General features: G+C 46.5%; 1 protein-coding gene and 1 pseudogene across 1 annotated transcript; both read left to right on the top strand.

The window, feature by feature from the left end:
* On the top strand, positions 1 to 26,200 carry ZNFX1 (zinc finger, NFX1-type containing 1). Its single transcript, XM_006881623.1, has 13 exons — positions 1 to 76; positions 2,829 to 4,637; positions 7,961 to 8,092; positions 9,518 to 9,666; positions 11,597 to 11,746; positions 12,714 to 12,828; positions 14,548 to 14,795; positions 17,282 to 17,421; positions 18,347 to 18,501; positions 18,958 to 19,103; positions 22,409 to 22,519; positions 22,812 to 22,907; positions 23,759 to 26,200. The coding sequence occupies exons 1-13, from the start codon at positions 16 to 18 to the stop codon at positions 26,198 to 26,200; spliced, it is 5,754 nt and encodes a 1,917-aa protein (XP_006881685.1). The 5' UTR covers positions 1 to 15.
* LOC102863561 lies at positions 20,000 to 21,294 on the top strand (annotated as a pseudogene).
* Positions 26,201 to 26,852: the final 652 nt, after the last annotated feature.

Here is a 26,852-nt window from a genome sequence, read left to right as displayed (position 1 = left end):
TCAGGTGACTCAGACATGGAAGACAGAAGACCTCGGCCAGAGGCCAGGCCCAGGAATCCTCAGAACAACCACAGAGGTAAACAAACAAGTTTCCTATGTAATGGAAAGGAAATTTCTAGTGATAAGAAAAGGAAAGACTAAGCAATGGGCCGCTGACCAAAGGACTGGTGGTTTGAACCCATCGACCAGATGAAGTTCTAAAGGTTTAGAGCCTTGGAATCCTATGGGGTAGTTCTATGTCATCCTGTAGGGCTACTGTGAGTCAGAAGAGAGTTAATGCCTGTTGGTGTGGTGAGTGGGCTTGCTTGAGAGTGCCTGTGTCTCACCAGGATGCCTTATTCCTTAACTGCTGCATGGATGACTGAAGAACTGACACTCTACCCTTAGGAGAGGTGATGAATAAATTCAGTTTATTCTGGGAGAAACAGAGATGGGATGTCAGAAATGGAAATAACTATCTAGCCTAGGGCAATGTTAGCCAATAGAAATTTAAAGCAAACCAAAAAAATGCAAATCTTCATTTTCTAGTAGCTTCGTTTTTTTAAGAAAAAGTGAAATTTTCAAAATATTTAATAACATTTCTTTTTTAACCATATATATCAAATTTTTGTGAAATAATTTTTATTATGTAATACTTTAACAATTTTAATACTGTGTGTTATTTATACAGTCAGATACTGGGTATGACATATTTCAAGATGTCATCAGCATGAAACATCTAATGAGATATTTAACTTTTTCTTGATACTAATTCTTCAAAATTTGATGTGTATGTTACCCATTGCCACCTTTCATGTGTTCAGTAGACACTTAGAACTTGAACCCCACTGCTGGAGAGCTAATTCTGACTCAGCAACCCTCTAGGATAGAGTTGAACTATGTTTAAGGCTTTCCAGGGCTGTAAATCTGTATGGAAGCCAGATACCACCTTTCTCCTGTAGAGCAGCTGGTGGGTTCAAAATAGCTGACCTTCCAGTTAGAAGGTGGACATTTGAACTCTACCACCAAGGTCTGTCTCTAGTGTTGGCTGTGTATTGAACAGTACAAGTCTAGAGTCCTGGTCACCAACACAAAGTTAGTTCTACAAGCATCATTGACCGCAGTGATTATTGTGTTTGCTCAGAATTTTCTCAAAGCAAACAAATGGGTTCTTGCTTTTCCCTAAATTTGCAACATAGTATCTGTGAGTGTTAGCTGTGGAATAGAAGAGGCAGTATGAAACTAGTTCATGAGCTGTGGGAGTATTGAAAGAAGTGATACAACTTTGCATTTTACTAAGATACCAAGTCTTCTAATCAGATAAAAATATATGAAAATCTCCCAGTACATGGGGGAAGCAACAAAAGGTTTTCTGTTATCAAATAAATATGCCTCCACCTCCATCCCTAGTCAAAAAAGGAAAATCTCCAAGTGTCTTTGTAGAGTTAACATTTGCTGTCATGATATGGTCCAAGCATCTAGAATAATGTGTTTCTGAAGCTTTCCCAACATCTTTATCATGAAATCATTGTACAAAGTCTGAGTTTATTTGTTTTTAAAATCTCCCAGCCAGTTGGGCGAGTTCCAGAATCAGTTTTGGAGGAAAGGAAAGTGAAACAGGATTTGGGATACATTGCCCGAGGTCACTCACCCAATCTGAGTAGAGTTAGGAAGACTCTCTGATTTTATCTTCTCCTCTGTGTGGGGTATAGTTTTCCCCTCTCCCCTACTTCTTGCTTGTGATTGCTAATAGGTAAATACCCTGGAGTCACAGTAATGGAAAAAAAAGCAGAACTTGAGTTTCACATTTCAGTTTCCTTTTTGAGTTTCGATTTGAGGAGACAGAATTTGAGTTTCCATTTTCTGAAACAAAACTTTGAGTTGTTTTGGTTTGGGTTTTTTTTCCTCTGAAGAGTTTTGTTTCTGTTCAGTTTTGTTATTGTGCCTTTGAATCAGTTTTGACTCACAGTTGACCCTGTGTGACAAAGTAGAACTGTCCCCTGAGGATTTTTAGGCAATTATAACCTTTACTAGAAGATCACTTGATTCTAGAAATCAGTAGCATTTTCTTAACCGAGAAAATAATGACTAGTTATGTTAGTAATGACTAATATAGACAGCTTTTCATGCACCACCAAAATAGAAGTCTAGAAGGATCAAACAACTTGACCAAAGTTACAGAATGAGAATATGAACAAGTTAAAATTTAAAGCAGGTGTGTTTAGCTTTGGAGTGTGTGTTGGCTGTTTGCTAATGTCAAGGAACTAGAAGCAATGAACTTGTCCTTTTTTTTTTTTTAATTATCTTTTTGTGTGTGTACCATCAAATCAGATCTGACTGTTACAGGAGGAGATTATTCCTCCTTCTTCAGCAGAGCATCTGGTGGATTTGAACCATGCGCCTCTGGGATTGCAGTGCAGATTCTTGCCACTAGGCCACCAGAGCTTGCCTATGGTTTGTTTTGTGTTTTGGGGTTTTTTTTTAATCTCGTCTTTCTCACTCTGAAACATAAGATCCTGCTTATCAGGATTAAATGAGATACTACTGTGTTATTCATTGTCTGGCCCGTGGTAGGTGCTGGGCAAATATTTATTCACTTTTCTCCTTTGTACCCTTTTAAAAATAGTATTTTAATTATTTCATATTTTTATATTTAGTGTTTTTTATGGTACATATAGCACAGTAGTAACCTGTCTTCCATTTATTCACACTTTGCAGAAGCTTTTTTCTCTCCAAAAGTCTGCACTCCTTCGTAGTTTTGGGAAGTTAAGAGCATTGTCACTGTTGTCCGGGTGGGTTTTCCTTCTCCCTTGGTCTTTGTGTTCACCTAATGTCCATATTGTGTTTAGGGCCTGCGGATGGAGAACTACCACCAAGAGCTAGAAATCAGGCCAATCACCCCGCTGCCAACGCTCCCAGAGGAGGTGCCAGCCAGCCTGGAAGGCGCCCTCGGGTTACCAACCATCCTGATGCTTCCCGGCAGAGGGAAGAGAGATTCGGGGCCATGGGCAGGAACCCCCATCAGGCAAGGAGGAACCATGAGGGGCAAGCCAATGAGGAGGCGCGAGGCCAGCGGCAGAGTCAGGAGAACGACACCAGGCGGAGAAACGGCAACCAGGAGGGACGGGGCCGCAGACCACCGCGGCCCAGTGAAAACTTCCATCAGTGGCGGGCCCCCTTCCAGAAGCCTGCGGAACAGCAACAGCTGGTGAAGAGACTGGGCTACAAGTTTCTGGAAGGTCTGCTCCAGAAGGACCCGTCTGAGGTGGTCATCACGCTCGCCACGAGCCTGGGGCTGGAGGAGCTCCTGTCGCATTCGTCCATGAAATCCGACTTCCTTGAGCTCATCTGCCGGGTTCTCCGGAAGGCATGCAGCTCCAGAATGGACCGGCAGAGCATCCTTCACGTCCTGGGCAAACTGAAGAACTCGGAATTCCTCAGAGTCTTCCTGCCTGCGTACGTGGTAGGGATGATCACCAAACCCATTCCCGACGTTCGGAACCAGTATCCGGAACACATCAGCAACATTGTCTCCCTCCTCCAGGACCTTGTAAGTGTGTTTCCTGCCAGCTCTGTGCAGGTAACGTCCATGTTTGTTTCCCTCCTTCCAGCTTCTCTTAATGCTTTGAGGGCCTCTGGTGTAAACATAGAAGAAGAGACGGAAAAGAGCCTGGAAAAGGTACAGACCATCGTTGAACATCTGCAGGAAAAGAGGCGAGAGGGCACGTTGCGAGTGGACACTTTCACTCTCGTGCAGCCCGAGGACGAGGGCAGCGTGGAGAGCTACCGCACCATGCCCATCTACCCAACCTACAGCGAAGTGCACATGGACGAGAGGCCCTTCCTTCGCCCCAACATCATCTCCGGGAAGTACGACAGCGCCGCTGTCTATCTGGACACCCACTTCCGACTCCTCCGAGAGGATTTCGTCAGACCCCTCCGGGAAGGGATTTTGGAACTTCTTCAGAGCTTCGAAGACCAGGGCCTGAAGAAGAGGAAGTTTGATGACATCCGGATTTACTTTGACACCAGGATTATCACCCCCATGTGTTCTTCCTCAGGCATCGTCTACAAGGTCAAGTTTGACACAAAACCCCTGAAGTTCGTTCGCTGGCAGAATTCCAAGCGGTTGCTCTATGGGTCCCTAGTGTGCATGTCAAAGGACAACTTTGAGACCTTTCTTTTTGCCACCGTATCTAACCGGGAGCAGGAAGATCTCTGCCAAGGGATTGTCCAGCTCTGCTTCAATGAGCAGAGCCAGCAACTCCTCGCAGAGGTCAAGCCCTCTGACTCCTTCCTCATGGTCGAGACAACTGCATACTTTGAGGCCTACAGACACGTCCTGGAAGGACTCCAGGAGGTCCAAGAGGAAGATGTTCCCTTTCAGAGAAATATCATAGAGTGTGACTCTGATGTGAGTGAACCAAGGTACTTGCTGAAGGGGGGCACATATGATTTCACTTCCTTGATTGAGAATCCCTCAGCCACGGGGAAATCTCTGAGGAACGCCGAGGTCTTGAGACGTCGTCCAGTTAATATCTTAGACCCCAGCCAGTGGCCCTCAAAGGAAGCCCTGAGACTGGATGACTCCCAGATGGAAGCCTTGCAGTTTGCTCTCACGAGGGAACTGGCTATCATTCAGGGACCTCCTGGAACAGGTACGATAAAGACACTTTTCAAAACATTTGCCATCTGTTTGTGAGGTAGGCCGAGCTGGTTGGGCTCGAAGGTCCTGGACCATCTGGTCTATAATCCTCCTCTGAGATGGGCATCAGGCTTGTCTGTGAAGTAGTTGCTCTTGCTTGTCTTAGGGGAACCCACTGTCCTCATAGTAACAGAGTGAAATCCTAAGGTTAGAAAAGGTAGGGGCCGTACTTAGATCTCTGCTTCACGAAGGGAATACTAATTTATTTTCATTTTTTAAGGCAATTATACCGAATATCATTTCCTTTAAAGGCACTATCTGCAAATCCCTGTTTTACATATGTTAATTCATTGAGACTTCACAATTATATGCATTAGAAACCATTATTATGCTCATTTTACAGTTAAAGAGAGTTCTTCAAAGATGAAAAGAAACCTTGACCTCAGGCCTGCCTCCTGTCCCGTGTTTCTCGTGGAGAGAAACCTCTACCTCTCCACCCTCTTTTTGCCACTCTCACCCTGCTCTGGGGCGATAACTGCTATTAGCAATTTGATGTGTATTTTCCAGCCAGTCGTCACTGTTGACACTGGTCTGTTGATATGTTTGAATGTGTGCATGTATATTTTACATACATACATATAAACTTTTTCTACTTTTTTAAAATAACAGAAATGGAATCATGCTCTATGTAAAACAAGTCCACTGCCATCAAGTTGAGTCTGACCCATACCCAGTCACCATTGGGATCGCCCATCTTTCTCCCACGCAGTATTTGAACTGCCAGCCTTTAGTTTAGCAGCCCAGTGCCCTCCACAGAACACCACGAGAGCTCTTATGCTTCGTGTGACAGTCCACAAGTCTTTTTAAAACAACGTAGTACAAAAAACAACAACCCCCCCCCAAAAAAAGTAGTACATGTTATGAGAATCTTTACAGTGATTTTTTTAGAAACTGTATCTCATTTTTACTGCGTTTACATAGGGGTTTTGGTGCTGTCAAGTACGACACAAAGCGACCCTTTGAACAGCAGATCTGGATCTGTCCCGTCCTCGTCGTCTCTGACAACCCTTGACCCCACTGCGGCAGTCGCTGCGGCAGTCTACCTGGTGGAGAGTCTTCCTCTCCTTCAGCGCCCCTCCACCTTTCCAAGCGTGAGGTCCCTCTCCAAGAAATAGCCTCTCCTAGCAATGTGCCCGAAGTAGGAGAAATGAGGCTTCATCATCTTTGCCTCCGAGAGGCACTCCGGCTGCACCTTCCCCAAGACATCTCTTTACATATAGTTGGTGACATTTCCTCTTACATACTTTAGTCATGTTATCAGGAGTGGGCATTCTCTGGAGAGGGACATCTTGTTTGGCAAAATAGAGGGTCAGTGAAAGAAATGAGGCCCTTTAATGAGATGGCGTGACGCAGTGATTGGAACAGTGGGTTTAAAGACAGCTGAGATTGTGAGGTTGGTGCAGGACGGGCTTGCGCTGTACATCAGGTCGCTGTGAGTCAGAGCCAGCCCGTTGGCATCTGACAGCCCAGTATGGCAGAACATAAATGCACTAGAATTCTTACATATTACAAACGAGCTGCAGTGTCCATGTCAGTGGTTAATATATCTTTGGATATTCTGCTTATTTTTTTTGTGATGTTACTCCCTTAAAGATGGGCGTTTACACCAGTAGCTTTAACAAAACTTCTTCCTATAATAGAATACAACTGCCCATTGAGTTTCTGAAGTTGTAACTGTTTACAGAAGCTGTCTGCTCCATCTCCTCCCACTGAGCAGTGGGTAGGTTCAAACTGCTGACCTTTCCGTTAGCAGCCAAGCACTTAATCACTGTCTACCATAATAGTGATAATAAACCAAATGGTGCCTCATAGGGCTCCTAAAGCCATAAGTCTTTATGAAAATAGACAACCACATCTTTCTCCTACAGAGTAGCTGGTGGGTTTGAACCACTGACCTTTGGCCAGTAACGAAGCCCTTAACCACTGAATGACCAGGGCTGTTTAATAGGTATAAGTCACTTCCCTGGCTTCTAGTTGGGTTGGATTTGACCCACAGTAAGACTCCTCAGATCTCCAGGGCCGTAAATATTTTTGGAAGGAGACTCCTTTACAGGAGGAGACTGGTGGAGACACAGCAGCCTGACACATTACACACTGTACCACCAGGGTTCCGTACTGGTTATCATTTTTTTTTTTAAAAAGTGAGAGTCTATGAAATACACTTTTTCTGTTCACTTTCTCCCATAGCCAGTTAACCAGTTCCAACTGATTTTATCTCCAAAACCTCTCTCTACTTAGTTTTCCTACACTTCTCATTTCTGTTGGGAGAGCCAGGCAGGCTTCGGTTATCACTCAGCTGGAAGACGGCAGGAGTCATCACTTGACCGTTCTCTCTCGTCTGTTTTTACTCACTCGTCATTTCCACAGGGAGAGGTCTCCTAGGTCAGAGCCCCATTCGTAGGCTTCCTTGGGACTGGGAAAGTTTGTTTCCACACTTACAGTTTCACTTTCTATTTGTGTGATTTGTTAGCATCCCACTCCTCTGTGAGTCTGTAGGTCTATAAGAACACATGTGCTTTGCTTATTATCTTATTATTGTATTTCAGCATCTACCCAGGGTCTGAGACCAAGTAGACTCTAAAGAAATAGCATTCAGTGGAAGAAATTGTTTGTCATGCTCTATTAGAATCTTCGTTTCATCTGTCATTCCCTTATTCAGCTTTGAATATGTCTTAGGACAGTGACTTTCTTACTAAATCTGGTATAATGTAGGAACTTAGTGGCTTATAGAGCCAATTAATGAATGGTTAATTATTAATGGACCTATAACTCTGATGCAGCACTGATTTCTATGATGAGTTTTCCCTGTCATTGCAAAGGAAGTCTGTCATGATGCATGACAGCATTTCTAAATAATTCTCTAGGTGAAGCCAAAACAACCTATTTGTCTATCAATGGGGAACAGAATTTAAAATACCTTACAGCTATAAAAGGAATTAAAAAAGAGCAAGAGAAATGAGATGAAAGAATTCTATGTACTTTATAGAGAACTGCCTCTAAGATATATTAATTAAAAAAAGCAGTATACAAAACTGAAAATTGGCCATTATCGTTCATATTTTTTAAAACAGGTGGGATGAAGAAGGTTAGAAAAAGAATATATATATGTATGCATATTTTTAAATATATGTTTAGAGGAAGTGGGTTTTGGATTTGAAATTATCTTAATGTAGTACCTTGAAAAGAAAAGAAAAAAAAAAGATGCCTTAAGTACTTACTTACTCCTTTTTAAAAGTCTGTAACTTTTTTGATACTCTCATTCTTTCTGTTTTCCAGGCAAAACCTATGTGGGTCTCAAAATTGTTCAGGCCCTTTTAGCCAATGAACATGTTTGGCAAGTTAGTTACCAGAAATTCCCCATCTTGGTGGTTTGCTACACCAATCATGCTTTGGACCAGTTTCTAGAAGGTAAGGTCTGGAGGAAAAATTGTTTTGTATCAGGATGTTTATGGATAAGCCTGAAACAATACTGTCAGCAACTTGAGTAGCTTTCTGTTGCTCTTGGAATAAGCACGTAGTCCTTTTCACGCCCTTCAAGGCCAAGTGCATTCCACCCCAGCCTAACTCTGGACTTCATCTCCCACCTGTTCTGCTAACACTAGCCATGCTGATTAGCCTCCGTTCCTTGAGATCCTCCAGCTTCTCCCTCAGCCCCTGTTTCCTATTCCCTTCCTTTCATCTTGAACCCATCCGGCCTAGCTGGCTTCAACTCGTTCTTCAGGTCTCACCTGAAATCTCTCTTCATCAAGTGGATTTCCTATACTCCTGCAATAAAATCATGTCTCCTGTGGTATTTTTCTCTTTAGAAACTAAGCATATATGTAATGAATTATTTGTATCTTATATTTTGTCTGTCTCTTACCTTTGTCCTACACTTAACGGCATCATGTACTTAAGATGCTTCTTACACTTACTACAGTCATGATAACTTGTTTAAAGAGGATTTTCTTTGCTAGATGTATCCATGAAAACAAATCAGGAACTGCCTCTGTTTTGACTGCTATACCTTAAGCGCTCAGCACATGCCTGACAGATCATAAGCAGTCAGCAGATTCTGTAGGATGATAGCTTAAGAGTACGTGCCTCGTGCCTAGAGCTCTCGAGAGGTGATCTCATGGATCCTTGCTGTAACTATGTGAAGAGGGACCTCACCAAGCAGACCCACTGCCCTCGAGCTGATTCCAGTTCGTAGTGACCCTGAAGGACAGACTCGACCTGCCGCGACAGGTTACCAAGGGTGAAACTGTCACAGAAACAAACTACCAGCCGCATCTTTCCCTTGAGGAACGTCTGGAGGGTTTGAACTATTAATAGTTCATTCATCAGATGAGTGCTTAAAACAGGCCCAATTAAGTACCTTGGCCCAAGTTACATGGTAATAAAGCTTGTAGCCAAGATTTGGGTCCTCGCTTCTCTGATTCCAAACCCTACAGGCTTTTGTGGGGTTTTTTTAAATAACTATTTATTTTATTATGATTTGAGTGAAGGTTTACAAGACAAATTAGTGTTTTGGGGATTATTTTTTTTTTTTAAGTGTGGAGGGTTTTTTTAAAAAAAATTCCATTTTTGTTTTGTTTTTGTTTTAACATACTGGTTTATTTCCAAAGCTTATAATCTGACGCATTGCCTTTACTGCCCTGTAAGACACATTTTGTCTATGACCTTCTTGCTCACGAGCGAGACACATTTCTTATGACCACCAGGTTCTTCACTAAGAAAGAACAGTGTGGAAAAATGTCTAGGGACCAGCTGAGATACCCCAAACACAGCCCCTGCCCGAGAGAAATGAGCCCAGCTTCTTTCAGCTCTGCTGTTCTCCACTTTGCTCCACAGGCATCTACAAGTGTCAGAAGACCAGCATCGTGAGGGTGGGTGGAAGAAGCAACAGTGAAATCCTGAAGCAGTTCACCCTGAGGGAGCTGAGGAACAAGCGAGAATTCCGTCGCAATCTCCCCATGCACCTCAGACGGGCCTACATGAGCGTAAGTCCCAGCTCTGGGCCATCTGAGGTAGCTCACAGGAGAAGCAAAACAAGACGGCAAGAGCTTTCTAGATGAGCAGTCCAGGGTTGGTGTGGAGGCTCTGCAGAGCAGTGAAGGGCCCACCTGATCAGGAGGGGAAATAGACACAGAACAGAATTTCAGATGCTCATGGAAGCCAGGCTTTGGAAATAGAGAAGCTGGATAAACTCTTAAACTACTGCCCAGAGATAATTTAAACCTTAAACCAAAAATACCTCCTGAAGTCGTAGTGAAACTAAAGAATAATTTACCTCAGTTATCTGTGTGGGTTCAAGTTGACAGTAGAAACTCAAGAGAAGAGTTGGAAGGGAGCTCTGGTAGCCTAGTGGCAAGATGTTGTGCTACAATCCTGAAGGCACATGGTTCGAATCTACCAGATGCTTTCCTGGAGATGGAGGAGCAATCTCCTCTGGTGCCAGTTGAGTCTGACCCGATGGTACACAACAAGGGGGGGGGACGTTGGAAAACTTGGGATGTGGTGAGTTTATGTTAATAGCTGAGGAGCAACTCAGAGTGTGTGAACATTTAGACAGTATAATCAATACCACATAGAAGGAAAATTGATGCCTTTGAGCTGTGGTGCTGGAGAAGAGTATTGAGAATACCATGGACTGCTAGGAAAACAAACAGATTTGTCCTGGAAAGGGTTAAACCGGGTGGCTCCTTGGAGGCAAGGATTCTGAGGCTCCGTCTAACATACTTTGGACATGTTGTGAGGAGAGACTGGTCTTTGGAGAGGGACATCATGCTTGGGAGGGTGGAGGGACAGCGCAGGAGGGGAAGGCCCTCTATGAGGTGGATTGATTCAGTGACTGGGATAATTGGGATGGGAGTATCGGAGACAGTGCGATTGGCACAGGACAGAGTGGAGTTTAGGGCTGTTTTACGTAGGGTCTCTATGAGTCGCAGGCGACTCGACGGCACATAACAACAACAACAATACCACTGAATTGTGTGTGTGAGAACTTGAATTGGCGTACAGAGGATAAAGAAGAGACAGTGAAGAATTTGAATTCTGATCATGATGTGACTTTTGTAGTCCCGATCAAATGGAGAAAGGATAAAGGGCACGCTGATCCCCCCACCCTGCCCTTCTGTTCCCACTAGGACCTTCAGGCTGCACTCTGTTTTTCTGTCTCCTCCTCCTTGTTATTATGTACCATGGAGTCCAAACTGACCTATACCTGACTTTCCAGCAGATTTCCAGAGACCGCAAATCACTTGGGACAGGATTACCCATCTTTTTCCTATGGAGCTGCTGGTGGATTCAAACCACGTGCCCTTGGGTTGGCAGTGCAACTCCTTACCATTAAGCCACCACACCTCTTATATTTCATTAGCCAGAACTTAAATCATCTGACCAAATCTAGCTCCAGGGGAGCCTGGGAAATGGCATTTTTAAGCTGGATAGCAATATGCCTAGCTAAAACGCTGTTGTAATTAATAAGAAGGAAAGAAACAGATAATATGAGACAGAGGTCTGCCACGGTACCGTTAGCATGTTTTTCTTTCTGTTGGATTGTTTCTTTATTTCTTAGGGTCTTTTAGACATTTTGGGTGCTAGTCCCTTGGTTTCAAGACTACAGTAAATGCATCAGGAAACAGATTTGTTGATATGTCTGTTTCTGTTTCCTCTTCTTGTTTGCTGTTGCTGTCTTAGCTTTGTTTTCTTTGAAGACAGGAATGGAGTTTGGCAGATGATGATGATGATGACAGTGGTTGTGGTGGTGGAGGAGGTAGTGGTGTTGGTGGAGGTGGTGGTGGAGGAGGTAGTGGTGTTGGTGGAGGTGGAGGTGGTGGTGGAGGAGGTAGTGGTGTTGGTGGAGGTGGAGGTGGTGGTGGACGTGGTGCTGGTGGTAGGTCATCACTTCTCTCCCTCTCTCATGAGCAGATCATAACAGAGATGAAGGAATCCGAGCAGGAGCTGCACGAAGGGGCGCAGACCCTGGAGTGCACCATGCACGGCGTGCTGCGGGAGCAGTTTCTGGAGAAGTACATCTCCAGCCAGCACTGGCAGAGCCTGATGAACGGGCCCGTGCAGGTAGACCAGCTCGGGGAAGGGGGGGAGAATGTCTAAGCATCTGCTTGCTACCAGCTGGATTAGCAGCCCAAAGTGTTAGCTGTTCCGTAGTTTAATCCTGCCATAAGGTGAAAGCTCCCTTTCTGATGGGACACAGCCAATGCATAGGTCAAAAACAAACCCTAGAGCCAGGCTGCTCGATTTGCATCTTCCTGTGCTTTTAGATGGTCTGTACCTGTTCCCTCTATATCACACAGGCATCATAATGCCATTAAACTGAACATTGTATAATTGCCAATATGTGTAAATTTGACTTGCAAAAACAGCCCTTTTTATGGTTCAACTTAATTCTTATCTCACAGGATTGTAACTGGAATAAACAAGTAAGTGGGTATTTGTAAATGTATAAAATAAAATCCTAATGAGAAGCAGTCTAGCACATGTCAAGAGCTTGGCCACCAACAGATGTAGGTCATACAGACTGACAGGGTGACTTGGTGTAACTAAATCCTTGGCTTCCTCAGTGGCTAAACAGGGATAAAAATACCTGCCTTCAGAAAATATTATAAATTCCAATTGAGATAATCTCTATAAAGTAGCTGGCCCAGCACCTGTGAAAGGGTAGCTTTATTATTCTTGATTTGATGATTCCAGACATACAAACTGAAAGTTTTAAAGGAGACAGTTAGGTCATGTAAGAGAGTGAAGCAGGGGTGAAGGGGGTGGGGGGTGGCAATGGCAGCAGTCCAGCTCCTGCCCCTTAACTGTAACTCAGTTATGCAGGTCCATTCTTGGAAGAACTCCTCATTTTGTCAAGAGAGGTAGGACATTTAGAGTTTCTAAAGAAATATTACATTTTTTTAAAATTCCATGTAGTCCATAATAAGCATTCCAGCTTAAGCACCGCTGAATTGGTTTTGCTCCCGGAGGAGACCCTCCTTCACACTTGCCAGTTGATACCCGTGGCTGATAATTCTTTCTTTCTCAGGATACTGAATGGGTCCTCTTCCAGGGACGGAAGCATTCCATGATGCTGGAGTGGCTGGGTCTGGGTATTGGTTCTTTCACCCAGAGTGTTGGTTCAGCAGGGCCTGAGAATCCAGGTGAGAAGCACACGTCGACCTCAGATACTGTGTCCTGGGTAGAACTTGGTAAAGACCACGGTGATAGCACTTAGAAGCTATACCCAGATACCTTAAGGAGCTGTGAACATAAGAAAGGGAGTCGGAAAGCTCAAAAATAATTAAGGAGGAAACTGCCAAGCTGGGGGAGGGGAGGGATAAATAAAGATAGCTTAGTAGGAAAACAGGAGAAAAGATTTTTTTTTAACTTTTTTAAATTATTTTTTTATGTGTGTACCGTCAAATCGGATCTGACTGGTGCAGAAGGAGATTGTCCTTCCTTCTTCGGCAGAGCATCTGGTAGATTTGAACCGTGCACCTCTGGGATTGCAGTGCAGCTTCTGGCAACTAGGCCACCAGAGCTCGCCGACAGAAAAGATTTTTAACAGGCAGATCACAAAATATGAAATCCTAATGGCCAGTGAAACATATGAAAAAGTGCTCATTAAAAATCTTTTCAAGGGGAGCTCTGGTGGCCTAGTGGCAAGAAGCTGCACTGCAATCTCAGAGACGCATGGTTCGAATCCACCAGATGCTCTGCCGGGAAAGGAGGAACAATCTCCTCCTGTACCAATCAGATCTGATTTGACGGTACACTCACACAAAAATAATAAAATTAACAAAAAAGAAATCTTTTCAGATGATGAAACAGTGTGCAACAGTGAAGTTAGTGACAACATACAGAGCAAACACGAGAGCACAGGCATACTGGGGAAAAGCGAGTTACAGAAAAACATGGAACCTCCCATTTATATAGAGCTCAGAAAGAGGAAAAAATTACTGTGTTTAGAGCTATGTAGACAGCAAGTATGTAGTAAAATTATCTTACAAAAAATAAGGAATTTAGTAAAATAAAAAAATTTGGGTTCTAGGCTCTCCAGAGAAACTGGTAATTAAAATTAGGTGGAAGTCAGGGGAGCTCTGGTGGCCTAGTGGCAAGGAGCTGCAACTACAATCCCAGAGGCGCACAGTTCAAATCCACCAGATGCTCTGCCGGGGAAGGAGGGACAATCTCCTCCTATACCAGTCAGATCTGATTTGACAGTACACTCACACAAAAATAATAAAATTTAAAAAAAAAATTAGGTGGAAGTTATGATAATAATCTGGAACGAGGGGTGCCTTGTGGGGAGGGTTAGGAAGGGAGAAAAAAAGTGAAACAATAGCAAAAAAAAAATATTAAACTGTTTTCGATGTTAATAAATTAAATAGATAGGTGGAAGTTACCGGGAAGTTCACTATATATATTCTTACTACTCTAAATTGCATTTATACATTGTCTCCTTTGTGTATATTTTTTGACATTAGGAAAAAAAAATCTATGGCGAGCTCTGGTGGCCTACTGGTAAGAAGCTGCACTGCAATCCCAGAGGTGCACAGTTCAAATCCACCAGATGCTCTGCTGGAGAAGGAGGGACAATCTCCTCCTGTACCAGTCAGATCTGATTTGACGGTACACGCACACACACACACACACAATTTTAAAAAGAAAAAAACCTATGTGTATGTTATTTTAAAATGGTTTTTAAAAATAAAGTCAAATTAGAAAGAGCCTGCATCTTCCTGCCCAGCTCATCGCCCAGCTTCCCTCCCGGAAGTGACCACTGACAACTGTAGCATATGTCTTCATGCGTCCGTAGCTCTCCTCTGCTGCCCTTTGGCTTTAAGAACCATTATCCTTGTCCTATTTGCCTCTCGTAGCCCAGGCAGAAGGGGAGGACGAGGAGGAGGAAGGTGAGGAGGAGGCCTCGCTGATCAAGATTGCTGAGGAGGCCGACCTGATTCAGGCAGATCGGGTGATCGAGGAGGAGGAAGTGGTGAGGCCCCGGCGGCAGAAGAAGGAGGAAAATGGAGTGGACCTGGTGGCACAGATGCTTTTGGCCTTGAGGCTGGACAACCCCGGCCAAGGGGCAGCAGCTGTGCAGGAGCAAGCCACAGGAGAGTGGCAGGTAAACCTTTTTTCTCATGGTTCCTGAAAACCCATCCAGAGCGGGAAACGGAAGGGTATATACCATGCCCCTTTAGCAAAGGCTAGACTCTTCTGAGATAGGCCTGAAAGCATCTGTTTTGACCAAAGTTCTTGTTCTCCTTAATTTCTATTAGAATGGAGTCACTCCAGCCTCACAATTAATATACCCACTTACCAGCCTAACCCGATTTCCCAAGGGTATAAAAATTATGGCTCTCCAGAGAGGCACTGGCAGGAAGAAATGCCATGTTACAAAGACAAGAATAAGGTAGCCAAGGACTTTTCAAAAACTTCTAGAAGGAAGCAGTACTTTCAAGTCAGAGCAAACACAGTCTCGGCGCTTGGTGCTTTCAGTTCTATCCTTAACCTAAATTATGTCTGTGTATGCGCATGACAGTTTTAGAGGATTAAAATAAAGCAGATGAAGAAGACCTAGGCCGCATGGAATCCAGCCTCACCCACCCTGGGGTATGTCACTTCTCTTAAAGACAGGTGGCATGAATGCCCACATGTCTGCATATAGACTTACCCTCTGTTCCTTCCTTTAGTTGAGCCCTGAATTGATCACGCTCCGCTATGACAGTCGAGGACTCAAAACATGTTTTTAGCCTCATTAATGATTTAGGGAAATTTTGAGGACAACTTTGATTAAATGTAAATTTTGTCTGTGTCTAGCAGCTTTTGAATCTAATCTGGTTCAGTTCAGTATAGTTCATAATCACTGTATGTGATGAAGGACTTTGTGATCCCAGCTCCTAAAAGTATGAATTACCATATCCACAGCTGGTTGTGAGGAACAGCCGTCTGGCCGCAGGAATAATGGTGTTTGGTTTTGAGGTAGAGGAGGTGACATCATCTTGTATGTGGGGCCCTCTTGTTCACAGACTCAGTGACAGAGCGATGAACCAGAAGGGTGTCTATTTGTGTTTTATTGCCTATGCAAAGGCATTTGACTCTGTTGACTATGTTGGTCAAAGTCATGACTAACACTGAGAAGAATGAGCATCCCAGAACCTATGCCCAGACCAAGAAGCTGTTTTCTGAACAGAGCAGGGAACACTGCCTGGTTTAAAATCAAGAATGGTCATGCATAAGGGTTGTAGCCTTTCTCCGTACCTGTTCAACCTGTATACTGAACAAATTATTCAAGAGGCTGGACATACATTAAGAATGTGGCATCATAAAAAAAAAGACAGTGGCATCAGGATCCGAGGAAGACTCATCAACTACCTGCATTATGCAGATGACACAACCTCGCTTGCTGGATGTAAGGAGGACTTGAAACACTAGGGTTACACATCAGCATCATGAAGACAAAAATCTTCACCACCGAGTTAATAGGCAACAATAGATGGAGAAAAGACTGAAAGTGTTAACAGCTTCATCTTACTTGGATCCATAATCAACACCCTTGGTTCCAGCAGTCAAGAAATCAAAAGACAATTGCACTGGGAAAATCCAATGCCAGAACCTCTCCAAAGTACTGAAGAGCAATGATGTAAGTTTAAAGTCTAAAGTGCACCTAATTCAAGCTATTGTCTTCTCAGTTACTTGCTATGTATCTTATCTGAATGTTGGCCAGTGAGTAAGGATGACAGAAGAATCGATGCCTTTGAGTTGTGGTGTTGGAAAAGAGTACGAATATCCCATGGATTGCCAAAAGAACAAATACATCTTGGAGAAAGTGCAACCAGCATGCTACTGCTTAGAGACAAGGATGGTGAAACTTCGGCTCACGTATTTTGGGCATACTTTGTTAGGAGAGGCCAATCCTTGGAAAAGGACATCGTGCTTGGAATGCTGGAGGGTCAGCAAAAATGGATTGACAGTGTGAGTGTAACATTGGACTTGGATATATGAGAGGTGATGAGGCTGGCACGGGGTAGGACAAGGTTCAGATCTCTAGCTCAGAAGGTTGCTGGGAGAGGTAATTGACTCAGCGGCACCAGGCTCTAAGACACCGAGCAAGCCCTGTGCCGAGGCCTCTCCCAGGCACCACCCATCAGACCCTGTGAGAACAGCGTTCAACAAGACACTGCCCCCTCACCTTACTGTAGACACAGTGCAGGAATAAGAAACAGACTGTGATCAGGAATAACTGCAGTCAGCACGCTTCTAAGTTCCGTGTTCTTCTAACTTCAGTTGATCCTGCAGTCCTATAAAGAGGTGCTGTTATTTCCACCTTCTGTAAGGGAATACTGAGAGGTTTAAGGAGCTCGCTCTAGGTCTAGGTCTTGCAGCTAATAAAGGTAGAATGGAACTTTGAATGCAGGCAGACTGACTCTGCAGGCCTGGCTCTGAGCTGCTTTTGATGGAAATATTCCTTATGAGGGTGTGAGACACCCAGAACAGCTCACCAGAGGTTGCAGCCCCTTTTCCTACGTGCTCTGCCTCTACCTCAGTTTCCAAGCAGGCAGGCCCACCTCTCCTCCAGACGGTGAGCCTGACTGGTGTTGATGTCTACAGACCCAACGCGGTCATAAAAAGAAAATGAAGAAGAGAGTGAGGAACGAGCTTCTCAAACTGAACACCATGACTGAGGCTGAGGCCAGTGAAATCCAGGACATTTGGCAGCTGGACCTGAGTTCTCGATGGCAGCTGTACAGGTAATGTGCTCACCCACCACATCCCCCGCCAGCCCGTAGGATGTCTCCTAAGACTCCTTTTATCCTCCCAGAACTGCCCCCCACCACCACCCATCCCACCCCCAGCCTTGAACAACAGTAAGTCCTTATTGATTGACACCACCACTGACATCATTCCTTTTGACATGGTCACGGGATAGGACAGACAGCTGGCTCTACCCTCATGGAGTTTCAAGGCTCTTCAGGGAGATAAGTTAATCAGATCAGTCCACAGATAGAAAGTTACAAATAAGCATAAACATTTAAGGGGGAAAAAAGGTAATGCAAGAACATTGGCATAGGACCTCAACTGGTATCTAGGAAAGCAATGTTGATGTCAAGATGTGAATGCTTAGTAGGCAAAGAATCAAGACATTTGGGGAGCAGATGCTTTGAAGGCCCCCAGATGGGAGGGAGAACCTGAAGAGAAACAACTAGCATGGCAGCACAGGAAGAATTAAACAAAGAGGCTCAAGACCAAGTCCGAGAAGGACAGGGCCCGTAGGACTGGGCTGAGCAGGACTGAGTTCATTCTAGAATCCATGAGTTTCAGAAATTGCAGGAAGCCATTGGAAGCCTTACAGCTCTGTGAAAAGAGCACACGATATGCTCAGTGGAGAAAACTAGGGGCAGGTTGTTAAACAGGAAAGTTTTCTAACGTCTATACTTTATCTCACCATCTTTCATTTCTGTCCACTTAAGTACATTGCTCTGCACATCTCTTTTCTGGGCATTCTGGACTGTGAGGTCCCTATGTATCTCTTTCCCCTCCTCCCTAGTTCTCTCATGCTCTCTTTCTCTGAGGGTGGTACACTCCTGGGAGACCTATGCTAGGGTGCATGCCATACACAGGGCACCTTCTCAAAGAGCCCATGGCTTCCTTTCTCCGGTCCTTTCCGTCCTGCAGGCTGTGGCTCCAAAGGTACCAGGCTGACACCCGCCGCAGGATCCTCAACTTTGAGCGGCAGTACCGCACATCAGCAGAGAGGCTGGCTGAGCTGAGGCTCCAGGAAGACCTCCACATCCTTAAAGATGCCCAGATCGTGGGCATGACAACCACAGGTAGGGGAGTGTGAGGAACGGGCCCGTCCCAGCTGTTCACTCCAGGGACCACTCCTGTCAGATTATGTAGGACAGGTAAGGAGAACCTTCGTTTGTGGGTTACAGGAAAATGCCAAGAAGGCTGCTGTTGAGAGCAGCCTGTAGTTAGGGACCCGTGGGGGAAATTTACCTGAGTTTGGAATCCTGACAGTGACCAGCATGGGAGTGATGATGGTTTGGAGAGGATCTGGCATTAAATCTCATTCAGTGGCGACCAAACCCCTGAATGAATGTGAAGACTCTATTATTGCTAGCCCAGTTTTAGGGAAGGTATAGAAAGAGATTTCTACATATCAGCAGCGCTCTCTCTCTTTCTCTCTCCCCCACCTCCCTCCCTCTTCTCCCCTCTCTCCCTCTCCGTCTCTCTCTCCTCCTCCCTTCCTCTCTCGCTCCCTCTCTCTCCTCTCCTGACACAAGGTGCTGCCAAATACCGCCAGATCCTGCAGAAGGTGGAGCCTCAGATCGTGATAGTCGAAGAGGCTGCTGAAGTGCTGGAGGCCCACACCATTGCTACGCTGAGCAAAGCCTGCCAGCACCTCATTCTGATTGGGGACCACCAGCAGGTAAAGTGGGAGCCCCTGGTGGGTGAGACCAACAAGAAGCCCCTCGCTTTTCTCCTTCAGCAGACCTCATGTGTATGGTTCAGAGACAGTTAATGACTGCCCTGTGATTCCTCGTTTCCTCTCTCCCCTCAGTCACCGTCCAGCTGGTGTGCTAGATTTGGGGTAGATCTTCAAGGTTTTTGTGTGCTGTCAAGTTGGAATGGACCCATAGCTGGCCCTCCATCAGCTTTTCAGTGGCTGTAAATCACATGGGAGAGGCCCGTCCTCCGCATTTCCTTTCAAGGAGGGAGGTCTGTCCCTTTGGGAATGCAACTTTCTAATAAAGTTATCTTTACTTTTACCTTAAAAAAATCACACAGGAAGAGGTTGCCCATCTTTATGCCACAGAGCGGCTGGTGGAGTTGAACCATGTGTCTTCAGGTTGGCAGCCCTATTCCTTATCACTAAGCCACCAGAGCCCTCTATTTCAGAGGTCGCACTAGCCATTTCATTGGCTCCTTCCACACCTGTTAGAATAGCACCTTGCCCTCTCTCTCTCTGCATCCATTAATCCATTTTCAGAGGAGCTAAGTTCAGTGGGCCGAGCACTGGGTCGCTGACTAGAAGATCACTGGTTCAAACCACCTGCCACTGCCCCAGAGAACAATGTGGCAGTGTGCTTCTCTAGGGATGATAGCTTTGAAAACCCTGTGATGTAGTCCTGCTCTGTGGCCTCAAGGGCCACTGGAAGTCGGAATCAGCTCGTTGCAAGTGGTTTCTAATCCTCTTTCCATAAAGAAGCTGAAGTGATTGATTTAAAAAAGGTAAATCAGCTGGTAAGTGCTTATGGGTTATTGTTTGCCTTCGAGCGGCATGCAGAGCGTTAATTTCTACACCAGGCTCTCATTTAAGAGACGATGATGTTGCGCACTGAAGGCGGAGAGGGGTTTGTGGTGAAGGTCAGGGGCTTGCCCTGGTCTTGTTCGGCCGATGAAGTGCAGCGTTTTTTCTCTGACTGCAAAATTCAAAATGGGGCCCAAGGTCTTCGTTTCACCTACACAAGAGAAGGCAGACCGAGTAGCGAGGCTTTTGTTGAACTTGAATCAGAAGATGAAGTCAAATTGGCCCTGAAAAAAGACAGAGAAACTATGGGACACAGATATGTTGAAGTATTCAAGTCAAACAATGTTGAAATGGATTGGGTGTTGAAGCATACTGGTCCAAATAGTCCCGACACGGCCAATGATGGCTTTGTGCGGCTTAGAGGACTCCCCTTTGGATGTAGCAAGGAAGAAGTTGTTCAGTTCTTCTCAGGGTTGGAAATCGTGCCAAATGGGATAACATTGCCGGTGGACTTCCAGGGGAGGAGTACGGGGGAGGCCTTCGTGCAGTTTGCTTCACAGGAAATAGCTGAAAGGGCTCTAAAGAAACACAAGGAAAGAATAGGGCACAGGTATATTGAAATCTTTAAGAGCAGTCGAGCTGAAGTTCGAACTCACTATGATCCGCCTCGGAAACTTATGGCCATGCAGCGGCCAGGTCCCTATGACAGACCTGGGGCTGGCAGAGGGTATAACAGTATTGGCAGAGGAGCTGGCTTTGAAAGAATGAGGCATGGAGCTTATGGTGGAGGTTATGGAGGCTATGATGACTATAATGGCTAAAATGATGGCTATGGATTTGGGTCAGATAGATTTGGAAGAGACCTCAATTACTGTTTTTCAGGGATGTCTGATCACAGATATGGGGATGGTGGATCTACTTTCCAGAGCACAACAGGACACTGTGTACACATGAGGGGGTTGCCTTACAGAGCTACTGAGAATGACATTTATAATTTCTTTTCACCACTCAACCCTGTGAGAGTACATATTGAAATTGGTCCAGATGGCAGAGTAACTGGTGAAGCAGATGTTGCGTTTGCTACTTATGAAGATGCTGTGGCAGCTATGTCAAAAGACAAAGCGAATATGCAACACAGATACGTAGAACTCTTCTTGAATTCTACAGCAGGAGCAAGCGGTGGTGCTTATGGTAGCCAAATGATGGGAGGCATGGGCTTATCAAACCAGTCCAGTTACGGTGGCCCAGCTAGCCAGCAGCTGAGTGGTGGTTATGGAATGGAGGTGGCTGTGGTGGTCAGAGCAGCATGAGTGGATATGACCAAGTTTTACAGGAAAACTCCAGTGATTTTCAATCAAACATTGCATAGGTAACCAAGAAACAGTGAACAGCAGCTACTACAGTAGTGGAAGCCGTGCAACTATGGGAGTGAACGGAATGGGAGGGATGTCTAGCATGTCCAGTATGAGTGGTGGATGGGGACTGTAATCCTGATCCCTGACTCTAGTGAACATTTTTTTTAAAAGAAAAAAAAACTTACATAAAACAGTTTTTGCAACACAAGCTTGTGATTTATGCTTACTCTAAGTGGAAATCAGGATTATTTTTAAAGATTGCAGGTTGAGTGTTTTTGAACAGAACACATTCATCTAGGTGTACAACGAAGTTTGAGTAAATAAACTGTTATTTTCAGCTTTTTCAAGTTAGTAGTAGAATGTACTTAGCAGTAAGCGTATTTAGGTTAAAGCAGTTCAATTATGTTAAATGTTGCTTATACCACATTACATGGAAACACTGAGTGCATGTTGAAAGACATGCTTTTTTTAAAGAATACTCAAATATAGGAGCCCTTGTCTACAATTAAAAGTGAAATATTTGGCATGTTTGTTCTTTCTAGTTTTCATTTAATAACCTGTAAGGGCACGTAAGTTTAAGCCTTCCCCTTTTTTTTCCAAGTTAATGGTAATGAGACGCAATACCAATACTTTAGGATTATGGTCTTGGTGTTTGTATGAAATTCTGAGGCCTTGATTTAAATCTTCATTGTATTGTGATTCCCTTTTTAGGTGTATTGCGCTAAGTGAAACTTGTCAAATAAATTTTCCTTTAAAAAAAAAAAAAAAGGTAAATCAGATCATGTCACTCCCTGCATAAAACTCCCCATGACACTGAAAGAGTAAAAAGCAGGTTTCTCACAGCAGCTACTGAGGCCGATTGGCTTGGGTTTCCACCACTGCCTCTCACATCTTTTTCCACCTGTGCTTTGCTGCTTGTTTTCTCCACCTTCTGTCTTCCCAGTTTCCTCTCGTGAATTGTCTTAGCTTTATTATTTAGAATCAAAAAGTTTCCATTTGAACCATTTTTAAGTGTACAGTTCAGAGGCTGTGTGGAGCTACATACGGTCCTTGCCCACGGACGGGTCAATGTCGGTCCAGCTAAAGTATGTTCACCATGAGGTTCTTCAGCCGTGTTTCTCTTTGCAGTTGCGCCCCAGTGCCAACGTGTATGATCTGGCCAAGAACTTCAACCTCGAAGTGTCCCTCTTTGAACGGCTGGTGAAAGTAAACATTCCTTTTGTCCGTCTGAATTACCAGGTGAGAGGCTCTGCTGTTACCACATGCCCAGAGAATGCTCCTGAGGGCCCAGCAAATGCCAGAGAGGCCTCGTTTAGTAGTTAAATGACTGTCTGACATACTTTGCTTTAAAAGTTTCCAAGATGAGCATGAGTTGAGTTGGTGGTGAATGAAGAAAGAAGCTGTGTAGGTTTTCTTCTGTTTCCCTCCTGTTCAAGGGTTTCCTCCCTAGTCTTCCCACTAGTCACAGTCCTTAGAGAAATGGTCCTTTTAGTCTTCTGCTCGGGTTTCTGACATTCACGTCCTGTTTCAGCACCGCATGCGCCCTGAAATTGCCCGGCTTTTGACCCCTCACATTTACCAGGATCTGGAGAACCACCCCTCTGTTCTCAAGTATGAGGAGATTAAGGTGAGTCCCCACTGGGATCTTTCTCTGGTGCTGTCTGCAGCCGTGGGAGTGGTACTGTCCTCAGGATGAAGAGGTGCTGGGGGAAGGTAAGACGACAGCCAGCTAAAGAAACACTAGTTCTTGACAAGAGGTGTACAATGGGCAGGGCTGCCAGCTGGAGCCAAGCAGTTTAAACCCACCAGCTGCTCGGCAAGAGCTCGTGGTCACTTACGTGAAGATGATGACCTTGGAAACCATAAGCGGCTGTTCTGCTGTGTCCTGTACAGTCACTGAGTTGTCACGTCACAGCAGCGGGTTTGAATTTGTTACACTGTAGAAGCTGGGAATAGAAAGCCCTGACCCCGCTGCTTCATCACTGTGTGAACTTCAGAAAACTAGATAAGAATTCCATGTGTAAGGACCACCTTCTGTGAAATAAGAACATTGATTCCTACCCCGTTACACGGTTGTATTGAAGGAGACAGTTCATGTAAAGCCATTAGCCCAAGAAGTTAGCGCCTCCGTTTCCGCCTCCTCCATCATCATCATCGTAGCTGCCGCTTGTTCCCTGGGCTGTCTCAGTTCCTGTTACGGCCAGCTGCCTTAAATACTCCCATCAAAGTACTTAGAAAATGAAAATAGACAAGTTCTTGAGTTGATGGTCATGGCCCCAAAACAAGGCACATGATGACTGACGAAGCTCAGAGCGGATGACTGCCACGCGGCCTGCCAGATGCCTGCCCGTGTTCTCTGTGAGGCAGAGCAGGAACCTTTCCTTGTTTAGAAGGCGGCTCACGTGCGTGAAGCCAGGCGGAGGAGCTGTCGGCTGTCATGAATGAGCCGCCTAACGTGTCACTTCTTTCCCATTCCAGGGGGTCTCTTCCAACATTTTCTTTATCGAACACAACTTCCCTGAGCAGAAAATTCAGGAAGGCAAGAGCCACCAGAACCAGCACGAGGCCCAGTTTGTGGTGGAGCTGTGCAAGTACTTCCTGTGCCAGGAGTACCTGCCCTCGCAGATCACCATCCTCACCACCTACACCGGCCAGCTCTTCTGTCTGCGCAAGCTCATGCCCGCCAAGACATTCGCGGGGGTCAAGGTCCACGTCGTGGACAAATACCAGGGCGAGGAGAACGACATCATCCTCCTCTCCCTAGTGCGCAGCAACCAGGAGGGCAAGGTGGGCTTTCTCCAGATCTCCAACCGCATCTGCGTGGCCCTGTCGCGGGCCAAGAAGGGGATGTACTGCATCGGGAACATGAAGATGCTGGCCAAGGTGCCCCTGTGGAGCCGCATCATCCACACGCTTCGGGAGAACAAGCAGATCGGCCCCGCCCTCCAGCTCTGCTGCCAGAACCACCCGAAAACCTACACCTTGGTGTCCAGAGCTGCTGACTTCCAGAAGGTGCCCGAAGGAGGCTGCAACCTGCCCTGCGAGTTCCGGCTGAGCTGTGGGCACGTCTGCACCCGGGCCTGCCACCCCTACGACTTCCTGCACAAGGAGTTCCAGTGCATGAAGCCCTGCCAGAAGGTCGTCTGCCCAGACGGGCACCGGTGCCCCCTCGTTTGTTTCCAGCAGTGTCGGCCCTGCGAGGTCAAGGTCCTCAAAACCATCCCTCGGTGCGGCCACCAACAGATGGTCCCTTGTTCTGTGCCTGCGTCCGAATTCTGCTGCCAGGAGCCTTGCCCCAAGTTCCTGAAATGTGGGCACAGATGCAGTGTCCCGTGTGGTGAGAAATGCGTGCAGTGGTGCTCAGAAATGGTCACCACGGAACTCAAATGTGGGCACAGCCAGCAGGTGGAGTGTGAGCAGGTGGACGCCATCAGGTACGCGTTGCCAGTGCAGTGCACCACCAAGTGCAGCGCCATGCTGGACTGTGAGCACCCCTGCCCCGGCTCCTGCCACAGCTGCTTCGAGGGCCGCTTCCATGAGCGCTGTCAGCAGCCCTGCAAGCGCCTGCTCATCTGCTCCCACAAGTGCCAGGAGCCCTGCACCGGCGAGTGCCCGCCCTGCCAGCGCGTCTGCCAGAACCGCTGCGTCCACAGCCAGTGCCAGAAGAAGTGCGGGGAGCTGTGCAGCCCCTGCGTGGAGCCCTGCGTCTGGCGCTGCCAGCACTACCAGTGCACCAAGCTCTGCTCCGAGCCCTGTGACCGGCCTCCCTGCTACGTGCCTTGTACCAAGCTCTTGGCCTGCGGCCACCCCTGCATTGGGCTATGCGGGGAGCCGTGTCCCAAGAAGTGTCGCGTCTGTCACCAGGAAGAGGTTACTCAGATCTTCTTTGGCTTCGAGGATGAGCCCGATGCCCGCTTCGTGCAGCTGGAAGATTGCAGCCACATCTTTGAGGTCCAAGGCCTGGACCACTACATGAATGAACAGGAGGAGGATGAAGTGGCTATCAGGTTAAAGGTCTGCCCTATGTGCCAGGTGCCCATCCGCAAAAACCTGAGGTACGGAACCAGCATCAAGCGGCGGCTAGAAGAGATTGAGGTGGTGAAGCAGAAGATCCAGGGCTCCGCAGAGGAAATCAAAGCCAGCCAGGAGCGGCTCAAGGCCCTGCTCGAGACGAAAACACTCTTCTCTGAGTGGCTCCCTGAAAACTTGACGATGCTGAAGAAGAAACTGGACCAGAAAAACCTGTCCGTCAAGGGCCTGGCGCTTGTGGAGAATTCCATCAGCTTCTATGACCGCTTGGCAAACCTGTGGAATTCCCTAGAAAGGGTGCCCGTCTATGAGCAACACAACGTACGTACTCGACTACGCCAGGTGCACGAGTGGCTAGAAAAGAAGCGCTTGAGCTTCACCAGCCAGGAACTGGGTGACCTCCAAAGCGAAATACAGAGGCTCACCTACCTCATCAACCTCCTGACGCGCTGCAAGGTGGCAGGGGGGAAGCTGAGCGGTGAGGTAGCAGAGGAGGTCCATGGCGTCCGCAAGATACTCACGGGTACGTCCAAGTTCACGCGGGAGGATGAAGAGCTGGTGCAGAGGAAGCTGGAAGCGCTGAAAGGCAGCCTGCCCTGCTTTGCCCTGGGTATCTCGGAGGAGGAGCGAGTGCAGATCGTCAGCGCCATGGGCTTTCCTCGTGGCCACTGGTTCAAGTGCCCCAACGGCCACGTCTACGTGATTAGCGAGTGCGGCGGAGCCATGCAGAGGGGCACGTGTCCTGACTGTAAGGCGGTGATTGGCGGCGAACGTCACACTCTGGAGAGTAGCAACCGGCTGGCGTCGGAGATGGATGGAGCCCAGCACGCGGCATGGTCCGAAACCGCCAACAACCTGCTCGACTTCGAGGAGATCCGACGGCTGATGTAGAGAGGTCGCCCCGCCGCTGCCTTCCGCCCCGTGGCTAGGATCGGCTCCTAGGAACCGCTTTGTTTCCTCTTACTGTCCATTTAATCCTAGCACCTACTTAAGGATCCACGTATAGGGCTTGCCCCCATCTGATTCTAGATTTACCCCTGCGCTAGTATAAGCACTTTACCTCCAGAACTGAGAAATCAGTTAACAGATGTCTCCACTTTCCTCTCCCGCAAGTTGGCGGGCAGACGCCCTGGAGCGTGTGGGGGCCTTCCTCCCAGGCGACCCTGTGGGCGCTCCGGGTCCTGCGCCGGCAGACGTTTTCCTGCAGTGCTGCTGGGCAGTTGGCTCTGAGTGTCACAGGCTGACGATTCCTGCCAGAGCCTAACTTGCAGACTCTCATTCTAATCAAGAGGTGCCGAGGAGCTAGTGGATCATGAACCACTCATCCTCTCAAGGAGCACAAGAACCCCGCCTTGCCCCCTCCTCGGGCACCCGGCTCCAGGAGATGGAGGCATGTCGTCAAGCCCAGATATCACTAACCCCGACCCCGTTACATATTTACTCAGAGTGGGAGAGTGTGGCTCCCCCAAACCCAGGGAGGGTGCTTAGGACGCAGGTCTTAGGCTGTTAAGGAGTGACCTCCGGAACCGTTCCTCTGACCTTA

The sequence above is a fragment of the Elephantulus edwardii genome, unplaced genomic scaffold, assembly GCF_000299155.1.
Source record: "Elephantulus edwardii isolate Elephantulus edwardi_28Jun2011 unplaced genomic scaffold, EleEdw1.0 scaffold00015, whole genome shotgun sequence".
In the NCBI taxonomy this organism is placed as follows: Eukaryota; Metazoa; Chordata; class Mammalia; order Macroscelidea; family Macroscelididae; genus Elephantulus; species Elephantulus edwardii.
The sequence above is the reverse complement of the archived record's forward strand: the minus strand, read 5'-3'. Positions and strand labels throughout refer to the sequence as shown.

What these genes read in the sequence shown, in the direction of transcription:
- ZNFX1 (XM_006881623.1), top strand. Translation starts at nt 16, where the DNA reads ATGGAAGACAGAAGACCTCGGCCAGAGGCCAGGCCCAGGAATCCTCAG. An exon ending in TCAGGGACCTCCTGGAACAG is followed by an intron (nt 4,638 to 7,960) that starts GTACGATAAAGA and finishes TCTGTTTTCCAG; the next exon opens with GCAAAACCTATGTGGGTCTC. An exon ending in TTGTCCGTCTGAATTACCAG is followed by an intron (nt 22,520 to 22,811) that starts GTGAGAGGCTCT and finishes GTCCTGTTTCAG; the next exon opens with CACCGCATGCGCCCTGAAAT.